The 19480-nt window shown below is 40.4% G+C and overlaps 1 protein-coding gene across 4 annotated transcripts in view; it reads right to left on the reverse strand.

The window, feature by feature from the left end:
- Positions 1-19480, reverse strand: part of LOC119650608 (neurexin-1) — a 371754-nt gene that overhangs the window by 113090 nt on the left and 239184 nt on the right. For all 4 annotated transcript variants that reach the window (XM_038053478.1, XM_038053477.1, XM_038053476.1 and 1 more), the window contains one exon: positions 1737-1886. In XM_038053478.1, the coding sequence (XP_037909406.1) occupies positions 1737-1886 (150 nt within the window). The remainder of the gene's footprint in view (positions 1-1736; positions 1887-19480) is intronic.

Genomic DNA, 19480 nt, shown 5'->3' on the forward strand with positions numbered 1-19480 from the left:
ATATGATACCTGGAACAGGCTCCGAGGGTTCGTTCTTCGACTCTGCAGTCTCTCTGTAGGGGCGTGAACATTAATGAGGCTTATATTTCTAAATTTGCTTAGCAATCGCGGAGAAAGGACCGTTTGATTATGTTTTCAAAGCCGATAACGGTAGGTTTAATTTTTTGGCTGACCAAGTAACCTACTCGGCGCATATGGTTTACTGGATGACCACACATATATATGGTGTAGTGCCTCTTCTCCATGAAATTGGTCCCTGCCCAACGCGTCTCTTGCACGCTGTTACGCTGGGCCGGGTATCAGCTGGTTGTTGAGCAACATTCCATCTGCACAGGCAGCGCACGTTCCTTGAGAAAATACGCAAATTGTTATTCTGTTTTCGTTTCCAGGTTCGTTGTTATAAAATCCATTCTGTCCAAGGCTCCTTTCGTAGCTCCGTAACGTCGGTTATTCTTGTAGGGTTGTCAGCCCTACCCAACCTTAAACCTGGAGGAACAGTTGGTGCAATTTGTTCCATTTTTAGGTGTGGGGAGACTTGCTTTGGCCTTCTCCGTCTACAGATTTTTGTTAAGAAAAGGCGAAGGAGCCCAATGCCTAATGGAATTGGATTTGGAAAAAAGCAGTTTTATAATTCCGGTTTTAGATGTGACTTAAAATGAACAAAATGATGCTATCCATCATGCTCACACATCCTACGAAATTTGGTACCAATAGGTCTGCACAAATTATGTATGACAGGTAAATAGACGGAGATGAAAAAGAAAATTTTCAAAAACACTAACACTTTGGGGTGCTCAAAATACACCAGAAATTTCTTACAATGATTATACATAAAGGAAGTCAGCTCAGATAGAAGTAATTACCCTAAATGTAATGAAACTAATTTTAGCATAGATATTTGGGGTTTGCTTGCTTTCTGCCGATTTATTTAGCAATTACTTAAATTGCGAACATCATCTTGAATCCTGAAATCTCTCCAATCTGTTTCCCCAGACCATCTCCAACAGAATTAATTTCATCAAAAGTAATTATTAGGAGCAAAGATTGTAACTTTCTAGATATTGACTTTTTTGCCAGAGAGAAGAAAGGACAACATTCTGCGTATACTATACATAAAACTACATGAAACGGTGCAAAAAATCAAGGAAGGAATGGTTCCAAGACTTCTGCCCCAACTAAGAGTGTGTCGAATTAATGGAAAAAACGCAAAAAAGACATTAAATGTACAACGCTTTCCACAAAGCAAAGCGTATCTAGCAGGAGGAGAAATAATTAAAAGAGGGTATCTTGTGGAACAGAATCATTTGGATAGGAATTCATTAAAAGCCTATTAGTCGCAAAATGGGAATAAATAGCCTTTAATTGTAATTGCCAGTTGAATAAACGAAATTTCAGGAAAAAAGGTATTTTTTCTAGAGGTATCTGGCAAGGGAGAATTCATGTCGGTAATTACATTGACAGGAGGAGCATTAATGTCAATAGTTAGATAATCAATAAATCCATCCATTAATTTATTCAACATAATAAAGTTGAGTAACTGGCCGAAAGCTACTCGTGAAAATTATTCTCGTTTCTTTGGTAATCTACGATATATTCAAAGTTGGTACTTTGTTCTTCTTATTTTTCTTAGTATATTCTTATTCAAAAAGTTGCGTGGGAGCCCAAGAAGTGAAAGGAAAATATGTAAGTCCATAGATATTCTGGTGTCTGTTCTGCAAAATAGTTAAGTGGCTTACCTGTGTAAAAAAGTAATCCATTCGGTTGTCTCGTTCGAAAGTATAACGAGATTGCATCTTGTGCGCTAACAATAGGTTCAGCCCCCGTCTGGCCGAGATCGTACGACAGAAATTCAGTACCGCGAAATGTTGCTTCTGATGGCGCTTTATCTGGAAAATAGAAGAAAAACTTTGCTTTAAACGAGTTTCCAGAAAAATAGCAACGACGTTTATATTATTACGATGCTGTTTAGCTTTCTCTACATTCATTAGTCGTACGGATTAGGTAGATAAAAAAATATCCTATGTTCCCATTTACTTATTTATCTAAAAGCAACAAACTATTTTTAAATTATATTAAGTTATATATCATCTCCAAATTCGTTTTTAAATTGTAACAGGAGAAAAAGTGAATGAAGAGGCTTTTTCTAGGTCATTCTTGCACTAAGGTCTTCGAACTTGAAGAGGCATAATTTGAGTCTGCAGGGGACCAATTAAAAAAATCTGAGTACTAGACCTGTCGAAGGCAGCTCCGCTTCCAGTTTGAATAGTGATATTTAACTGATGAACTGAGAGGTGAGGTTCCCCAATGAAGCTGCTTTCAACTGCTTATAAAATTCATCATTAAAGGTGGAGAAGTTATCTTCCATAAGATTCTAATCGGTTCTATGTATTGTTCCACCTTCCATTGTGGACAACTATAACACTAATTCTAACTAAAGCGGTAGTTTCTTTGATTAGGACAGTTGAAAAAGACCCGGGAAAGGACTAAAGAAAAACAGGCACATTTTAATAGAAACTCTCTGTTGTATGAAGTGTCGTCCCAAGGCAGTCGAGGACCCGACCGGAGTTGGAAAGGGATTCATTTGAAAAGGCTTGAGAAACGAAACCCCACCGGAGGGTATCTGGTATCGCGGGAAGAGAGGTAGAGGAAAATTCCTGGAGGATGTGATTGCAGACTGTTTATTTGCGGTTGGCCAAGTGTGGGAGCTTCATGGTGATTGTGCCTATATCGCGGCAGAGCTTCTCCTCGTCTCCCACGCTTAAGCCCGGAGTACCGTTATAAAACAGGAGCGAAGACATCCGCCAGTGCACTATCCCAGGAATGAATTGTAGATGCTACTGAGAAGGTTCCTTGCCTAGATCGGTTGTAGAATTTTTGGTATGAAATTTAAACAGTATACACCACCGGTTGGCAAATGGTACAAAAATTTGAACAATTGATCATTCAATTCGTTGAGCGAAGTTAAGTCACATCAATAGTAATCATTCGTTGATTTTCATTTGTTCAATGATTGGCTCTGTGGCGGGGACCTTTTTGCAGAGATAGACAGATTTATGTGTTGAATCTAGGTCAGCGTGGTCACCACCTATGTTACCTGAAAACCGATTATGGAAGAACGAGTAGAAAACGACCAATTCATCCTGTAAGATTCCACCTTTAAAACGTTAGGAAATCTCATTTCTAGCTGCAATGGTGTCCGTGATCACGGAAACATGCTGGGTTTACAGATATGAACTGCAAACAATAATTGATGGTCTACTTTGTGACCCATATTAGGATCACACAAGAGGATTGATGTTTGTTAAAAATATGTGATTAATGTTGTTTTTTCTCACAGTAACAACAAGCTGAAATACGCGGAAAGAAAAGTGAACTGTCAACTACTTCATACACTTATTGATATACATAAACTTTCCTAGATACCTAGTACTTTGAAAGAATGAACCGGCACTGCCACAGTGAATGACATAATGTTCCGTCAAATTTAAGGGGGTGTAAACTTTTTTTTTCAATGTAGCCGTGTTTTCGTTTGTCCTACAGGCGCCACATGGTACACTGAGTCAACGCTACTACATTTTCCGCTTTCTTTTACACTTTTTTTCCTTCTCCATTTGTGACGAACCATGGGTATCATACTGTGCACGGATGGCTCAAGTGGTTACAGCACTGGGCTGTTGTAGCAAAAGGTCGCGGTTCAAATCTCACTGGTGGCATAGGCATTTGTTATCATGACTGAATGTCGGATACCAGGCCCCAAATCAGGGTAATAATCTCGGACAAGTGCAATGCTGACCACATTGCCTCCTACAGTGCTTTAACGCACATCAGGGCCCTAATTTAATATGGATTATTGCGCCAATGATTTTTATTATGGGTATCATACTAAGCCATTTCAGGCTGCACCTCCTTTTACATATCCAATTACAAAGGTTTACGGGAAAGATTCACATAGTGTGTTGGCAGTGTTGCGCCTATTGCCTCAGTTGTTGTTTTATAGTACTTCTTTTATTTCTTGTCTTCACACTTTAGCAATGGCTTCCCTTCTATTCTTTACTAATGTTACTACTTCTAACCTCTGCACTCTCATTCTAAAATGGCCGAATTCACCTAGTTCTGCGGGGGTATTTCCTTTTCCTGAATCTAGACCCAATATTTTCCTTCCGCCTCTTCTCAGCTGTATGAGAAATTCTTAAAAAATTTTTCTGAAAACTCAGTTGTAGTTTTCCTCCCCGTTTCCTGCATAATTTTTCCTGACTTTAACTTTTTCAATTGTCATTTGACCTAATATTCCCGATCCTCCGCCCTTTCAAAATAGCTCTTTGTTAAATTCCTTTCCTTTATGCACTGCCATATATCCCTGTAGCGCTCATCGGCTTCACCTCATTGGAAACCACTTAAACATTCTAGACCTTGTCCTCTTCAAATTGCTTGCGCTTTGTTTTTCCCAATTCTTAGGTGCTTCTCCCTACGTTATTCTTGATGCTCAGCATGCGTAAATCATTCATTTTAATTTCTTAATTCCCATGTTACGAGGGAGCCTATCAACTAGGATTTGATCTCGTGTGGCTAAACTCTTAACTCCTTTATTTACCACTCTATCTAGTTCCCTTGCTTGATATGTCCCTTCCTCCTTGAGGCCACTGAGTTCTACACATTTTGGTTCACCATTGAAATTCAAACGAACATTTATCAGAAGTTTGTAGTAAAGAAAAAATCTGGGGAGAGCACAGTGATTTCACTTATTTTAAAGCTCTACGCAACATTCGTAATATCGCTTAGTTTTCCCTCGCTTTCATCAAATTTACAGGCTCCTACCTCAGTAATCGATTGGGTAGTGTTTCTCTCAAAGCTTGCAAATTTCGCCATTGGATGTGTTACTTTCTTAAATCCTCTCTCACTTCGTTTTCCTACTCTTCTCTATGATCTCAATCTAGCTTTCGATGTTAAGTCTCACTTCAAGGGAGAGTCTCTAGCATACTCGCTTTGTCCAAATCAAGCGGGAATTCCAACGAGGTAAGCGAAGCAGAGAGTACTCCTTTCCCTTTTGCGGTAATGTGCTTTTGTACTCGGGAAAGCTAAGTGGCAGCAGACGCGAATTCGGTGTCGTGTTGCTCTTGGCGACTTTTGATCTGGGAGCCAGTTTCTGACAGCATCACAATTGTATAATGCTATGTACCAACGGGAACTTATGATACAGCAAAGAAGATGCTTTCTACGACCAATTAAAAGCAGTTCAGGGGAGACTCCTTAAAGGTTACATAGCGATCATGATAGGTGATTTGTATGTTAAGCTGAGATCTACCAACACCTTGCTCGGACATGTGATGGGGAAGTAGATTCCTGTATTTCTGCAACTTCCATCGCCTCGCCATTCGTGGCATAGCGGCGAGCACAAAGATTGATAGACCAGTAGCAAGTAGCTTTGTACTGATGAACGGGGTAAGTTGCTCCCGAAATATATATCTACACTGAAAAATAAAAATTGTAGTTTGGAGGAAGCTACTGGTCTACCAATTTTAGGCTAGACTACAAATAGCAGACAATATCTAATCTCTTGGAAATGGTACCCTGTCATAAGGTCAGTCGGGTTTCAACTAACCGACACCCTACGAGCAATCAAATCGACCACTTTGCGATCACCACTAGATTTCGGAGTTGCCGCCTGGATGTGCGTAACAAGAGAGGCGTTGACATCGGCCTCGAAAGAGATCACCATCAGATGGTTTCATACGTTCGCTTGCGTGTTGCGTCTGCTGAGGGATCCATGAACGGAAGGAGTTAAAGGCTCTGCTAACCACTGCCAATGATTGCGAGTGCGACGTGTTCAAACTCCGATACCGGGTAAAATCTCGCGAAGTTCAGCGTAGTGTGCGTCCTGAACAAAGGGAATTAGCTAGTGCGCTGTTCGAGGAAGCGGAAGATGACTCAGAATGCAATGATTTCGGGAGTGTATACCGCTCACCGTCTGATGTTCAAGACGTGGGGTAGCGAATCAATGCCTGACGATTGGCAACGAGGCGTTATTTGTTCCATACATAAACAGCGAGATATCAGGCTTTGCAGCAATTGTAGAAGTATCACGTTGCTAATTACTTCCTATAAGATATTCGCCGCTATCTTCCTAGGTTGGATGGCAACGTCAGTAACGAAAACCAACCAACCAGCAACATCAAACCGCACTGGTCAAACAGGAAGTATAAAGATAGGAGACTACAACTTTGAGACTGTTGATGATTTCTCCTCTCTAAGGTCGGAAATCACAACCGATAACCAACAGAACCTATTTCAGCTTACAAAAACTGTTCCGCCCGAAACGTTTCACTATAGGGCTAAGCTTTTACTCTACAAGACTACGATTCTGCCAGTCCTCATGTATTCCTCGGAGGCATGGGTTCTTAGCAAAAAAAAAATGCGAGCTCTTGGCCGCGTTCGAGAGAAGAATCCTCAGAAGAATTTTTTGAGGATCGACGATTCGGCACCCTACATAACGACGAGACCACTACCGTCTGGTTGTTGATAAAATCCGGCTCAACAGGTTACGGTGCGCGGGTCACTTAATTCGTATGAATGCGGACGATCCAGCGCGGAAAGTCTATAAGACTTTGAGATGGAGCGATGGCGGACGCTACACAGGTTTTAGGGACTTGGAATTGGAGTGTCTGACATTCCTTATTAAGGCAGGCTTAGATCGGATACCGGTTGTTGCGCTATTGATGATGATACCGTCTCACGAAAGAACTGACAGGCTAGTTTCCACTCCACCTCCTACATTGAACACAATGCAACTCATTTATCATTTTGGAGCGGGGAGTGTTGATCTTCGCGTACTAGCTCTTCATTGATTTTGAGAAAGCTTTCGACAGTGTGAGCAGGGCGTGCATCTGGCGTGCTCTATACAGGAAAGGTATTTCAGATTAACAGCTATTATCAGAGCGACACATAATTGCGCAAAGTATCACGGACTGCATCTCGGTAAAATCTTAGAGGATTTTTCTTGTCAACGATATTAGTTCATCTTGTTATCGGTGACGTTCTTCGTGCCGCTTTGTCCCGATGATCTAAAGGAGTTCAATGGTCGACGACGTCTTTCCTCAAACACTTTAACTAAGGTGATGATATATATTTGCTCTCTCACCGGCTGACTTTGAATTTGGAAAGAGAAGCAAGTAGAGTTGGTGTGGACATAAACGCCAAGGTTCTCAGCCTGGTGGGTCATCGTACTCTGCCTATGAGCACTAATAAGCGTCGATTAATTTATATATCTAGGAAGAGTGACTTCTGTGGATGTTAGCACCGAATTGGACGTTGCACGATCCAGTAGCAATACTAGATCCGCTTTCGCTGCTCTGTCAAAAATCTAGAAAAGTAATTATTTCAACACCAGGATCTAGTTGAGACTGTTCTGTGCTATTGATCTTTCTGTATTGTCATATGTGAGTAATACATGGAAAGTGACCCCAACCCGTCACATGAATGCTCCAAGCCTTCGTCAACTTCTCTTTATAGCGTATTTTTGGAATACGGTGGCTTGATGCTATTACAAACGATGAACTTTGTCGGGACATAGGCCTGGCACTCGTACGGACTCTCATCAGAAGGTGGGAGTGGCAGTGGATACGTCACAATTACATTGTTACATACGCCATGCAGTGGAATCTACTTTACCAAAATGGTCGTAGAATGGATCGCCGCAAGAGCATTTGCCACCGAACAGTAGAGAAGGAGTGCGGGCGTGTCGGGAAGTTGTAGGGGACCTGAATCTTATTTCAGGCAACTGCAAGCGATGGTGTGTAGATGTGGTTGATGCGCTATACTTCACCAGGTGGTAAATGCCTAGCATGTATATCTCTTGTTTAAGAAGAACTTCCCTCCAGTGGACTATCCTCTCCATCCACTCTTTTAACTTCTCTTTCCAAAAAGTATGCAGAGCCTTTTTTGATGTGGGTACTACCTGTAAACTTTGCACTGATCTCGTGGCCCGTTTTACCTCCCCTTTTGGGGGTAATATTTAACTGGATTCTCTCCTTTTATTGTCGTCCTAAATAAGCATCTAAGAAGGTTTTTCAAATACTTATGTTGACAGATTAGATTGCAGCCATCTCTGGACTATCAAACTTCTTCGCCGTCCATCTAGTTTTCCAGAATGCCAACAATAGCATAGCAATTCAATTAGAGAGGAGAAATTGAGTCATGCCAACAAAAAGCAAATTATATATCGTTCTCACTTTAATTATTATCAGCATAATATTAATTCTACTTCAAGGTTGTTGCAGGAAAAGCTTTAGTTTTTTAATTCAACTTTACATTTCGAAATTACAAATTAAATATTTTTCGGTTACTTTCCATAAAGCAGAAAGAGAAATGTCAATGTCAAAGTGAGCCGATAATTTTCGGTTGGAAAACTTTTTTGAATGCCATCTCATTTTTACCTTTCACTTTAGTGTTTCTTCTTTAACTTTTGCCCAGGTTGACATAGAATCCGAGAATCCTTTTTCATTTTGATGGAATGAAAGTGAGTGACGTTGGTTTTATTTCAAGGTCTATTTGCCGTCCTATTCATTGGAGTATCTACTTCATCATAATATTTTCGGGGCTAGCACTCGCTTCTTTCAAAATGGGTAAAGATATGCAAGAGTGATAGACTTGCGTGTCTTATAGTGAATTTTAAGTCCCTGCAACCAATTCATCTGTGAGGGTAAAAAGCAAGCATATCTTCGAGATACATATATGATATAATTCGGCTTTAAATATGGCATGAAAGGAAAACTCAACTGTTTAAGCTTTTGAGTATGCATAAGAGTATGTGGAGCGTATTTTGGTAGCCAACATTTGCGTGTAGGCTGCTGGGTTCTCCCTCTGTTGAAAATGTCAGACAAGCTTCTTTTGGGAAGCATGAATATAGTACATGTATGCATGCGGCTCCAAAAGCAAATGAAAAAAGGATGCTTGATGTGTTACCATCATGGAAATGAGAACAGAAATGAAAACGTAATCTCATATGTATCAGCATTTTGTATGTGAAATATTCAATTGCTTCCTACTGGAACAAGGCAAAAAATTAATTGCTGACATTGCGAAATTTGAACTCTTTCATTTGAATGTTGCTTCCACATTGTAGGGCAAACGTTTCTTTGTGCCACAGAATTCATAACGAAGCGAATTGTATATGTGAAAATATAAATCTGGTCCTCGGAACTAAATGTTTCGGAACAGTTTATTTTGATGCTTTAATTCAATTTGAAATATCTGTCTAGAGCACGCCAGTTCCATCTCTCTTTCATCCACGAAATACGTATTATAGTTGAAATCGCCCATTATGGATAGCGGAACAACTTTGCCAGAATAGATGTTATTGAAGCAAAACTTTTCGAGTAATCCTCCGAAGGACAAGAAAGATTCAAATTTAATTAGAATTGCATTCGATTTCAATTCCTCGCTCAAATCATCTGTGTGTCATTGAGGGGCGTCTTCATCTCCAAGATCGCATCACACGTAATCATACGTAAGATTTCTTGAAATCGCGGTGTTAGCTTTGATGGCACCAGTTTGCAAGGCGAACTATTGGCAAATATATTAGTGTTAGTATATATATAGAGAAAAACTCCGTGATATAATGGCATGACGCCAAATCCAGAAAGGATACTGGCTTCTCCGCTTTGATTACATTCTCACGATATTCGATATGGGGATTTGGTTCCCAGATTCGACTTTTCTCGGGATACATAGTTCTAGTTTTCCATTTTCTGTCGTCATCGTTATTGTAATACTACTCTCATTCCCGTTGTCGTTGTGCTCCATAAAAGATCGACCGGGCGAAGGCGTCGTAGCGTAGGAGTTAATACCGCAATGGAATAGGAGGGTCGAAAAAGCCATTACGATGCCTAATGTTCCTTAATGCGCACCACTTTCTGGTATATGGTTTGGTCCTGATAAGACTTCATCTGCCACCTAGTGAAGTAATTTAAAGTTTGTCAAGATGAGATTTAGGGCAACTGATAAACGCATTCGAAGATATATGTATGGGGATGCGCTTTGAGTTGGACTGGGTTGCTATTCATTTCTCTATAAATAATTGGCCATTGCTCCCTTCAAACAGTGAATAAATATGGTTTTTTCAATTTTGTATACCATCTATGATAATTATCAAATGGCATTGAATTTGATGCTAAAACTGAAGATATTTAATTACTTTAGATCCTTTAAATGTTCCTACTCTTGAAAAGCCTGCCAGATATTACTATATGTAAGATAGTTATAGAGAATTTTCTCTGCAAAGCCAGATTCATCGTACAATGGACAGACAATTCTTGGGCATTTTATTTGTACATTGCCGTCGCAGTAAAAACTTACAAAGTACTCCCCCTCGTAAGTTTGTCCTATATCCGTTTTGCAATGATAAAGATTCTAATATTTAATATTATCATTAATAAAGTTATAGAGGATCAAAGTTTTCCAGTCTAAGTAGGCTAAACTATTTAGTTTCATCTCTTTCTCATATCTATATATATATACATATACGGTTGCCATACACCTCTGGGTGGGATGCAGCACGTCAACCACACTGCGCAGTTAACTGAAACGCCTTTCAGCTCCTCCCACGACATCTCGAGATACACGCACTCCTCCTTTACCGTTCTGCGCCAAGTCTTGGAGCGACTCACTCGTCCGCCATCTTGGGAGAGTGCATTCTACTCCATGGCGTAGCTAGTAATGCAACTGTCGCTGTCATATGAGACCCATCCATTGCCACTTCTATCTTCTGATCATAGTGCGTACGATGTTGTGCGTTGAGATGTTGTTAGGCCAGCACACTCCGATGATAGCACGCAAACAGATATTGACGAAAGCTTGGAGCACTTCACTTTCCATGTACTACTACCATATAGCAACACTAAAAAACACTAGCACAGAAAACTCTCAACTTGATCTTGGTGTTGAGATAACTACATTTTCAGATTTTAGACACGGCAGTGAAAGCGAGTCTAGCGCTGTTAATGCGTAGGCAACATCCAGTTCGCTGCCACTGTCCGCAAAAGCCACACTTCCCAGATATACAAATTGATCGACGCCTTGCATGTTCTGCCCATTAATGCCGAAAGGGGGAGCGCGATGACTTTGTTGCGGCGAGAACCACCGACTGCATTACTGGCAGTAAGAACGCCTCCGCTAATGCATAGAGCTGCTGTTGACGCATCTGGCGGCTTGGCACGAGACCGATGTCTTACACTTTTTTCTTCTTGTTCCAACCGCTCACCAGAACGAACGTGGTGCTCCCGAAAAATCAGTTCTTGTTGTTGTTGTTGTTTCGATCCTTCGTGTGTTTTACTTTCTCTACATCTTCTTCCTGGAACATTGCTTGCAGTGAATTGGGTTTTTCTTCACTTGTCATACGAGCCTTGCTTTCTGGCGAAGGCTTTCGACAAGCCATTTATCCCGCTTTTTCTTTAGTTCCTTGCGAATCTTTGTTCCTGGTGAAACTGCTGCTTTTTCAAATACGTGAGTAATTACAATACTGGAGTGCTATGTTGTGGAAGCGTTAACGGTTGACATCGTTACAGTCGAAGAAGAAGGAATTTTAACGCGCCGACCTCGTACTAGACCGCGAGACGCGGTGGCGGCAGGCTTTTTTACTGCCTTCAATGCAGTTGCTGGTTCTCTTCTCCGCTGTGCCGCCACAACTCGACAGACTGAGAACCTTGGCTTTGTTGGTGTTTATGTTCAGTCCTCTTCCACTAGCCTCTCTTTCCAAATCCAGAGCCACTTGGATAAGGTCCATGATCCGAGATAGCAAACAGATGTCAGCGCTGTCGAAGTTTTTGAAGAAAGATGTCATCGTCAATTGAATTTCTCCACGTCCTCCGGACAAGGCGGTATGAAGAACGTCACCAATAACAAGAAGAAATAATATCGGTGGTAGGATCCAAAACCGGTGGACTCCGTTTTGGAGCTCAAAGCCCTCCGAGACTTTACCCCGGTGCAGCACGTGACATTTTGCGCCATCATATTTCGGTCTGATAATAGCTACTAGTTTCTTCTCTCTCCTCCGGCGTTGAGCATTCCAGATACACTTCCTGTACACGCTAACCAAAGTTTCCTTGAAATCGATAAAAATAAGTGGAAGCGAAGATATAAACTCCGCGCATTGTTCCAAAATTAACCGTAGGGTATTGATGTGGTCAATGCAGGAGGATGGGGAGTGGAAACTAGTCTGTTCTCTGTCAATTAAGCCTTCGAGATGTTCTTTGATTCGTTCCAAGATTATTTTAGCTATTATCTTTACAATGGCAGGGAGCACGCGGCTACATCTCCAATTATCACACCCAAAATGGGTCCCGTTGTTTGGGATCTTGACCATCATGATCATCCCCTTCATTCACTCTCTGGCAAAGGTCCCGGATTTCCAAGATTTCCATACAAGTGGAAGCAGCAGATCAGTAGTGACTGCAGGTGCAATGATAAATAACTCTGCGGGGAAACCGTCAAAGCTTGTGGCCTTACTCCGTTTGAGTGCAATGATGGCCGAAATAATTTCTATTCTGCTTGGAGGAACAGTCCGTATCCGCATGTTGCCGGGACAAGCTATTTCATCCACAAGAGGAGGAACCTCACCAGATTTGATACGGTTAAAAGACACAGCGAAGTGTTCTTTCTATTTCTTCTGCTGTTCATTATCTTGGATGAGAAGTCGACTGCTGACATACTTTACAGGGCCATCGCAAGATTTACGCCACATGAAAGTTCCTTCTTGATACTGTATACATTTCTGAAATCATTGCATTCTGCGGCATTTTCCACTTCACTCACGAATACAACAGCATATTCTCTCTTGTCACCGCGCACAGTCTGATAAGCTTTCTGGAATACAGCTAGCCCGAAACAGTCACTCGCAACCGTCAGTGGAGCCTTCAGCCTCTTCCGTTCATCGATCTGTGATTGATGATTTCGCAGTCAGCCGGATCTTATGACGCCCATTCAGGACGTGGCCGATGACCGGTATAGCAACCGATAAAAGAGTATTGTTGATGGCAGCCGGCTCCCAGTTCCAGATAGCACGGTTTGCGGTAGGTCCGAGCTCATAAGGGACAAGCACAACGTGCACCAGGCTATTAAAAGCATGGTGAGACCCACTAGGGTAGGTTGCAGGAGTAGGAAAGAGCACCCTAAGAAAAGTTGAAACCGGACGTCCAAAAAATATCACAGGCGACCCAAATGACAGCAGACCGTAGTGTCATTAGCCTGCAACCAAATAAAAGAGTACGGGATAAAAATGGTGATCCTTTAAAGGAAGAAAGGCACACTGGTAATTCCGAAGAATGGAGCTAAAAGTACGGGAATATCATGTTTGAGCTGAAAAAATGAAGTTTGGACGAAACTGATGGCTGTTTAGCCAAGTTATGAACTCCTTTAAGGAGTACATACAGTACAAGGATCTCGACCAAATAACATCGTCAGGAGAGATTTACACTGCGTTTAAAGAGACAGACAGACCGTAAACCGATTTTGATATGCTTTTGTTTTACAACAATAAAAATATACATGGCAACACAAAGTTCACAATAATAATAATCGTTGACGCGACAAACCAATTGAATCTGGGTCTGAAGGTGTGCTAGAGAACTGCATTCAAGACCGTAACGGTACACTAAAAGATTACAGTACACTAAAGGAGGCGCAGCCCGTGATTATCACCCTGATTTGTCTCAAGTACTCATTCATAGCTGAGTCAACTGGTATCTGACGTTAAGTCATATCACAAATTCTATTGCCACCATTGAGATTTGAACGTACGAGAGTCTAATTCTATAATCATTGATTTAATTTTGATAATTTGATAATTTTCCGGACACTAACACATATATAGTATGGTCATAAGTTCTGTCAGTCAAACAAATTTTTATTTCTCGCGAAGTAATAAATCAAATCAATCGAAAAGTACACCATTATTCAAAATGGTCGCCGCTAACAGCTATACAGGTCCGAAGTCTGTGAGGCCATGCATCGATCGTTTCACGCACGGTATGAAGCGGCATTTCTCGAGCTGCACGCACGATGTTCGCCTTCAAATTCTTCAAATCGGTGTAAGTTCGATCGCAGGCAGTCTCCTCTACCTTAGCCTAAAGGCTGTAGTCCAGAGGATTCAAATCTGGGCTGCCTAAGGTCCATTCATTCGCGGTTATATACGACTCATACTTCGAGTTGAAACACTTATTCCCCCCCGACATTCGTTTCTGCTTGCGGAGAGGATTGCGACGAACACGCATAGCATGCATGACATTCGGGCGACGTCCGGAACGCGGGCGCTCCTCCCGCGGCCTATCAACCATATCAGCTGTTTCGCGGTATCGAGCTAATATCCTACAAAAGAACCGTTCGTTTACCGCCAGTTTTTTAATAAACTACGCAATAATCGCGGTTATTTTTTCGTAGTTACCGAACTTCATCCTGTTGTCGTTCAGGCGCTACTGACCTTCGAAACCTGAAAGTCTGATGGAAGGGGGGTATGGTTAGGTACTCTCCGTGCGCACTGCTACCAGTTTCGATACTTTCCAATCTCGACTTTTCAGGAGAATCCTGGGCCTAGGGAGAGTAGACGACGGATAGGGGATGAGAAACAACAGTGCTATACTTATTATACTATGAAGTAGAAGCCCATCATCCATATTCAGGTTCGAAGGTCTCAGTGGGCAGGCCTTGCAGAGCGTGGAGCCAATAGACAAATTCCCAATTGCCTGCACAAAGGCAAAGTGAAAGGAAGACAATCTGAAAAAACCAGAATCAGATTGGAAGACTCGGAGAAACGCATGTGACATGCCTTTTGGTTTCGTAAATTGGTTGACGAATAAAAGAATGAAGAAGAAACCTGACATCGGTGCATAGCGTTATAGAAGATTGAGTTGGTGTTGTGAAACATAGCTAGTTAGCGCTGCAATGAAATCCAAGGAGAGAAGGGGGAAGATATTTTCGTAACAAAACGTATAGTCACTTACAGTATGCTTGCACTGAAGGACCCTGCGTCAAGGATACTGTTGACCGCTCATACCTAATTCTAGTCGTAACTCCGGTTAGCGTGACGAGACTCAAAGGTTTCTATACATTTACGTATATTTTCAAATATGTATGCCATCTGCAATCAATAATTTCAATTTCTTCCTGCCCTTTATTCGAAAGTATTACAGAGTAAAAGAAATAAATAAAAATAATGGTCCGATGTCGGGTCAAAATGTAGTCATTACTGACAAAATGAAATGAATGAAAACAGAAACAAGTTCACGGTCATCGGTGTCCTTTGAAGATTCCGCCTGAGATTCCACTCCAATAAGAGTTTGACAAATAATGAAAACTTGGAGTGATATTGAAAATTCCTTGGGTTACGTGCAAATTCTGACCACGCAACGACACTTTAGGGTAAATTAAACAAAAAAAAAACAAAAAAATATCTAGGTTAAATTTTATCAAAGGATGGGGTTACGGACTTGAGGTTTACTCCGTTAATATTTTTTAATTTATTTCCAGAAAACGAAGTAGGCTATAGTGCTTATTACAATACGATATTGTCGGACCTTGCAGGTATTTTTAAATATTTATATTTACTGGACTTATCGTTTGTATGAATTTTTTTCAGAGTTTTTTTCTCGAAAGATATTTCTCAACACAACAAAAAGCCGAAATCATCTGGGTAACCCGCCCCACGCTGAGCCATCAATTCAGACAGGCGATGTGCTGCCAACCTAACTAACATGCATACTTCGCAGGATTCCTTCCAGATGGAAGAATTTATTCTGCCTGTTAATCTTTTATATGTTCTTTCAAAAATTTCCCTCTTATTTGGATTATCTGTAAACGAGATGAATAATATGAAAAAAGAGTCAAAACGAGAAAGGATAAAAATTTGTTTATCTGTTCTCGAAGGATTTCATCTTATCCACATTTTTCCCTTATATTTTCCATGAACAAAAATGGATTTTTCAGCACATAGACCTTGGAGTCATGCATATTGAATTGTTCTTCGAATTCTCCCTGAAATATGTACTCCCACTATGTATTTCGAATGTTAAACAGAGACCGAGAAGGAAAACTGAGTGCTGTTTTCAATGCCATTTTGAAATTCTCTACAGTTCGTTTATCTCTGCCCAGAATATGTGGGCGTGGGAGTGGGTAGCATTCAACTTTTCTTCAGGTAATTCAGTCTCATTTTCCTCTGATAGTATTTTTCATGAAAAAATGTTTTCCTACGACAACCTCGATACGATTTAGACTTTAATGAATGTCGATGTGACCTTGTGGTATTTTCAAATACGGTTCGGTATAAGGTTCATGGTTGTACCAACTGAGCCTACACATGCATACGACAATTGTATTTAATGTAGGGAATGTCAGGAGATGAATTTAGAAGGAGATTGGAATCAATTGGGATCTGTGGAAGCATTACGCTTGGGGGAATTCGGATGGATAAAAAATTAATCTATTATGATACGTGTTATTTCGCCTTTCAACCAGTAGTCAGTTAGGTGGTACATGTTTCGAAAACGAGCAAGGATTAGAGGTAGAGGTGAAGATAAATAGATTCTCTAAAAGTTTGTTGTTTAAAAATAAATGAAGTCTAGAGAAAGATGCTAGCAGCAGCTAGTTATTGAATAAATCATCACCTTTTTCTAGATATTTTATTGTACACCTGAATTGAATATAATGCGTACGTTGAGGTATGTAAACTGAGTGGAATGGGTATAAATTATGTTACCTTGAAGAAGTAACACTACAGACTTATGGCTATTCAATTTTGGACTAGTTAGTTATATAACATACAAAATACTTGAAATAGAAAGGGGCTGATCGATAGACCCTAGGTAGATTATTTTTATTTTCGAAGCAAGATAATTTTATAATCCGAATTGATAATAATCAATAGTGTAAAAAATATTATCTAAAATAAATCTCATTGCCCAGCCGTAGAAAATGAAGCAACTTCTAAAAGAAACTCACGAAAATGAAATCCAGTCAAAAATTACTTGTTGTACTTCAGTACAACAAACAGATCACAGACTTAAGGGGATAATCCCACTTGTAGCCCAAAAAAAGTAATTTCCATGGTTTTTTTTTTAAAGAAAATTACCAAACCTTTTTGATCGTCTTAGCGTAACCTCGCGGAGTTTTTAACAAATAAATTATTTGAAATAATTAAGACTTGCTTTTCTTTTCGCTGGTAATATTTATTAATCTTCCGAATACCGATATTTCGGGAACCACCTATTCACTTCATAAGTGCTACAAGTCCGTAAAAATGGTAGAAGTATAGGACCAATAAAGGCAACAAGTGGTTTCCGAAATATCGGTTTTCGCATGATAAATAAATATAATTCTTGCACTTTCAAAGAAACCATTTCGATGTTTTTTGTTTTCTTGTAGTTAAACATTTCAAGTTGATTCGAACAAAATCCTCGAAATTATCGGGCAGTCAGTCTTCACTCTTTCAAAGCTTCTAATCTTAAACGCGAATTTCTCAAAACAACTCTTTTAAATTCACTTGCATTTTCAGACTACTTGACCGATTCGTTTCAAATTTGGTACAAAGATTATGCCTATAAAATTACCTCCCCCAACGGTCAGTTTTATAATTTTTTTTTTATTTTGGGTGTCCTTTTACTAACAAAAATACTTTTTACATTAAATGGCGACCAACAATTTTAAAAAGGAAAAAAGATAATCTAATGCTTTTGAGGGGAGGATTTATTAATATGTTGACTGGCTTTTTATTTCAAATAATTTTCAGCGAGCACGACAAATCGTTCTTCTCCAAAAGCGCTCTGGGTAAAGCTCTGTCACCAGCTCCTTTCTGAATATTTTTGCATCGAAATTTTAGAGAATATTCTTAGAAGCATACTTAATAATTTGCAAATGGTTAAAATAAATTTACTCAAACCAATTTTCTAAGAAAAAATTGTAAAAGAATGCATTTCTTTCGCGGTGAAAACCCTAGCATCAAGTGGATGGCGGCCAGAAGTTGTCTGCAGTTTTTTAAGTTGAATATAATACTGTGTGGTCCTGGATGACTGTAGTCGTCTGATTTTTTAAACTTTGGGTTTTAGCCGAAAGAGCCGACAGCCCAGCAAAGTGGGATTAAAATCTCTTTCCAAATGGTCCGGCCCGCCATCAAGTTAATGGCGGAGTCAAGGCATCCTCCATTCTTAACAAAAGAAGCTTCTGCTTTTAAGAAATCTCATCCAACTTACACACTTCAAGATTATATACTCCTCAATCGATGATAAAAGTGATGCGTAATTATTACAAGATAGTGGTTCCACTTTCTTAATTTCCATAATATTATTCAATCCCTTATTATCCCTATTCTCAAAAGTTTTGACTCTATTTTAGTTGTAAACCATGTAAACCATGTACGTCTTTTGTACCGATTTCTCTAAAGCTTTTGCTTCAGTCAACCACAATCCACTTCGACATTCTGATTGTGAAATCACCATCCCTGATGAGACCTTTGTTACAGAGTTCTTAGTACCGGGGGAGCAACGATGGAGGGTAGTGGATGACTTTATCGACAGTGAACACCGGCAAAATTGGTTTTTGCAGATTTGCTGTAACTCTCTCAAGATGGGTTAAACTAACCGCAAGATCTGAATCCGGATACAAAAACTGCAACTGAATCATTAATGAGCTCGACAATAAGCGTTATTACCGTATCTTGTGATACGTCGTCGGTGCCTAAAAGGAGACTTCATCAAGTCACCTATGTACTGGTAGTAGGATGAAATTACAATCCTATGAAAGAGCTGCTTCAGACGCGGATTGCAAAGTGCACAAGAGGTCAACAAATCCACAGAATACAAGAGAGCGAAAAAGGATCTCCGATACCAAATTAACAAGCAAAAAGTCATGGTGTTGACAGTAGTTATTCAGGAACATTAACTGAGACCTATGGGACCTCGGGTAGAAGTTGGTTACGATAATCATCAATCAACATGTTCCATGGGAGTAGTGAAAGTGGGAGAAATCGTGCATGTACTTTTACTACTTTTACACCATCCGAGCTGGCGTTGTCGATGAGAGGCGGAGTACTGAGGAATGCTAACTCCTTTGACCATGAATTACAAAAAAACAGTAAGACCGGATGATGCTGCCAGCGAAGCCTTGAAACTTGTATTCAAGTATAGATCGGACTTGCTAGTTAGCACTTTTAATGCATGTTTGATAGCGGGTGTTTTTTCCTTCTGCTTAAAGTTTGCGAGGATCGTGGTAATAAGCAAAGGCAAAGGCGATTCGAGGCACCGTAAGCTTACCATCCTCCCAGTATGTTGGGCATAGCGCATCAAACCAAAATTGACTGACGCAATACGTACTGCGGAAGACTTGTCACCAAAACAACATGGCAAAACGTTAATGTGGAGCGGGGCGATATATAATTGATGCGATTGAGAAGGTGGTCTAAGCGGTGAGATAGGCTGAGGCACACAGTCGTCACTGCCGACGAGTG

The sequence above is a fragment of the Hermetia illucens genome, chromosome 3, assembly GCF_905115235.1.
Source record: "Hermetia illucens chromosome 3, iHerIll2.2.curated.20191125, whole genome shotgun sequence".
NCBI classification, from domain to species: domain Eukaryota; kingdom Metazoa; phylum Arthropoda; class Insecta; order Diptera; family Stratiomyidae; genus Hermetia; species Hermetia illucens.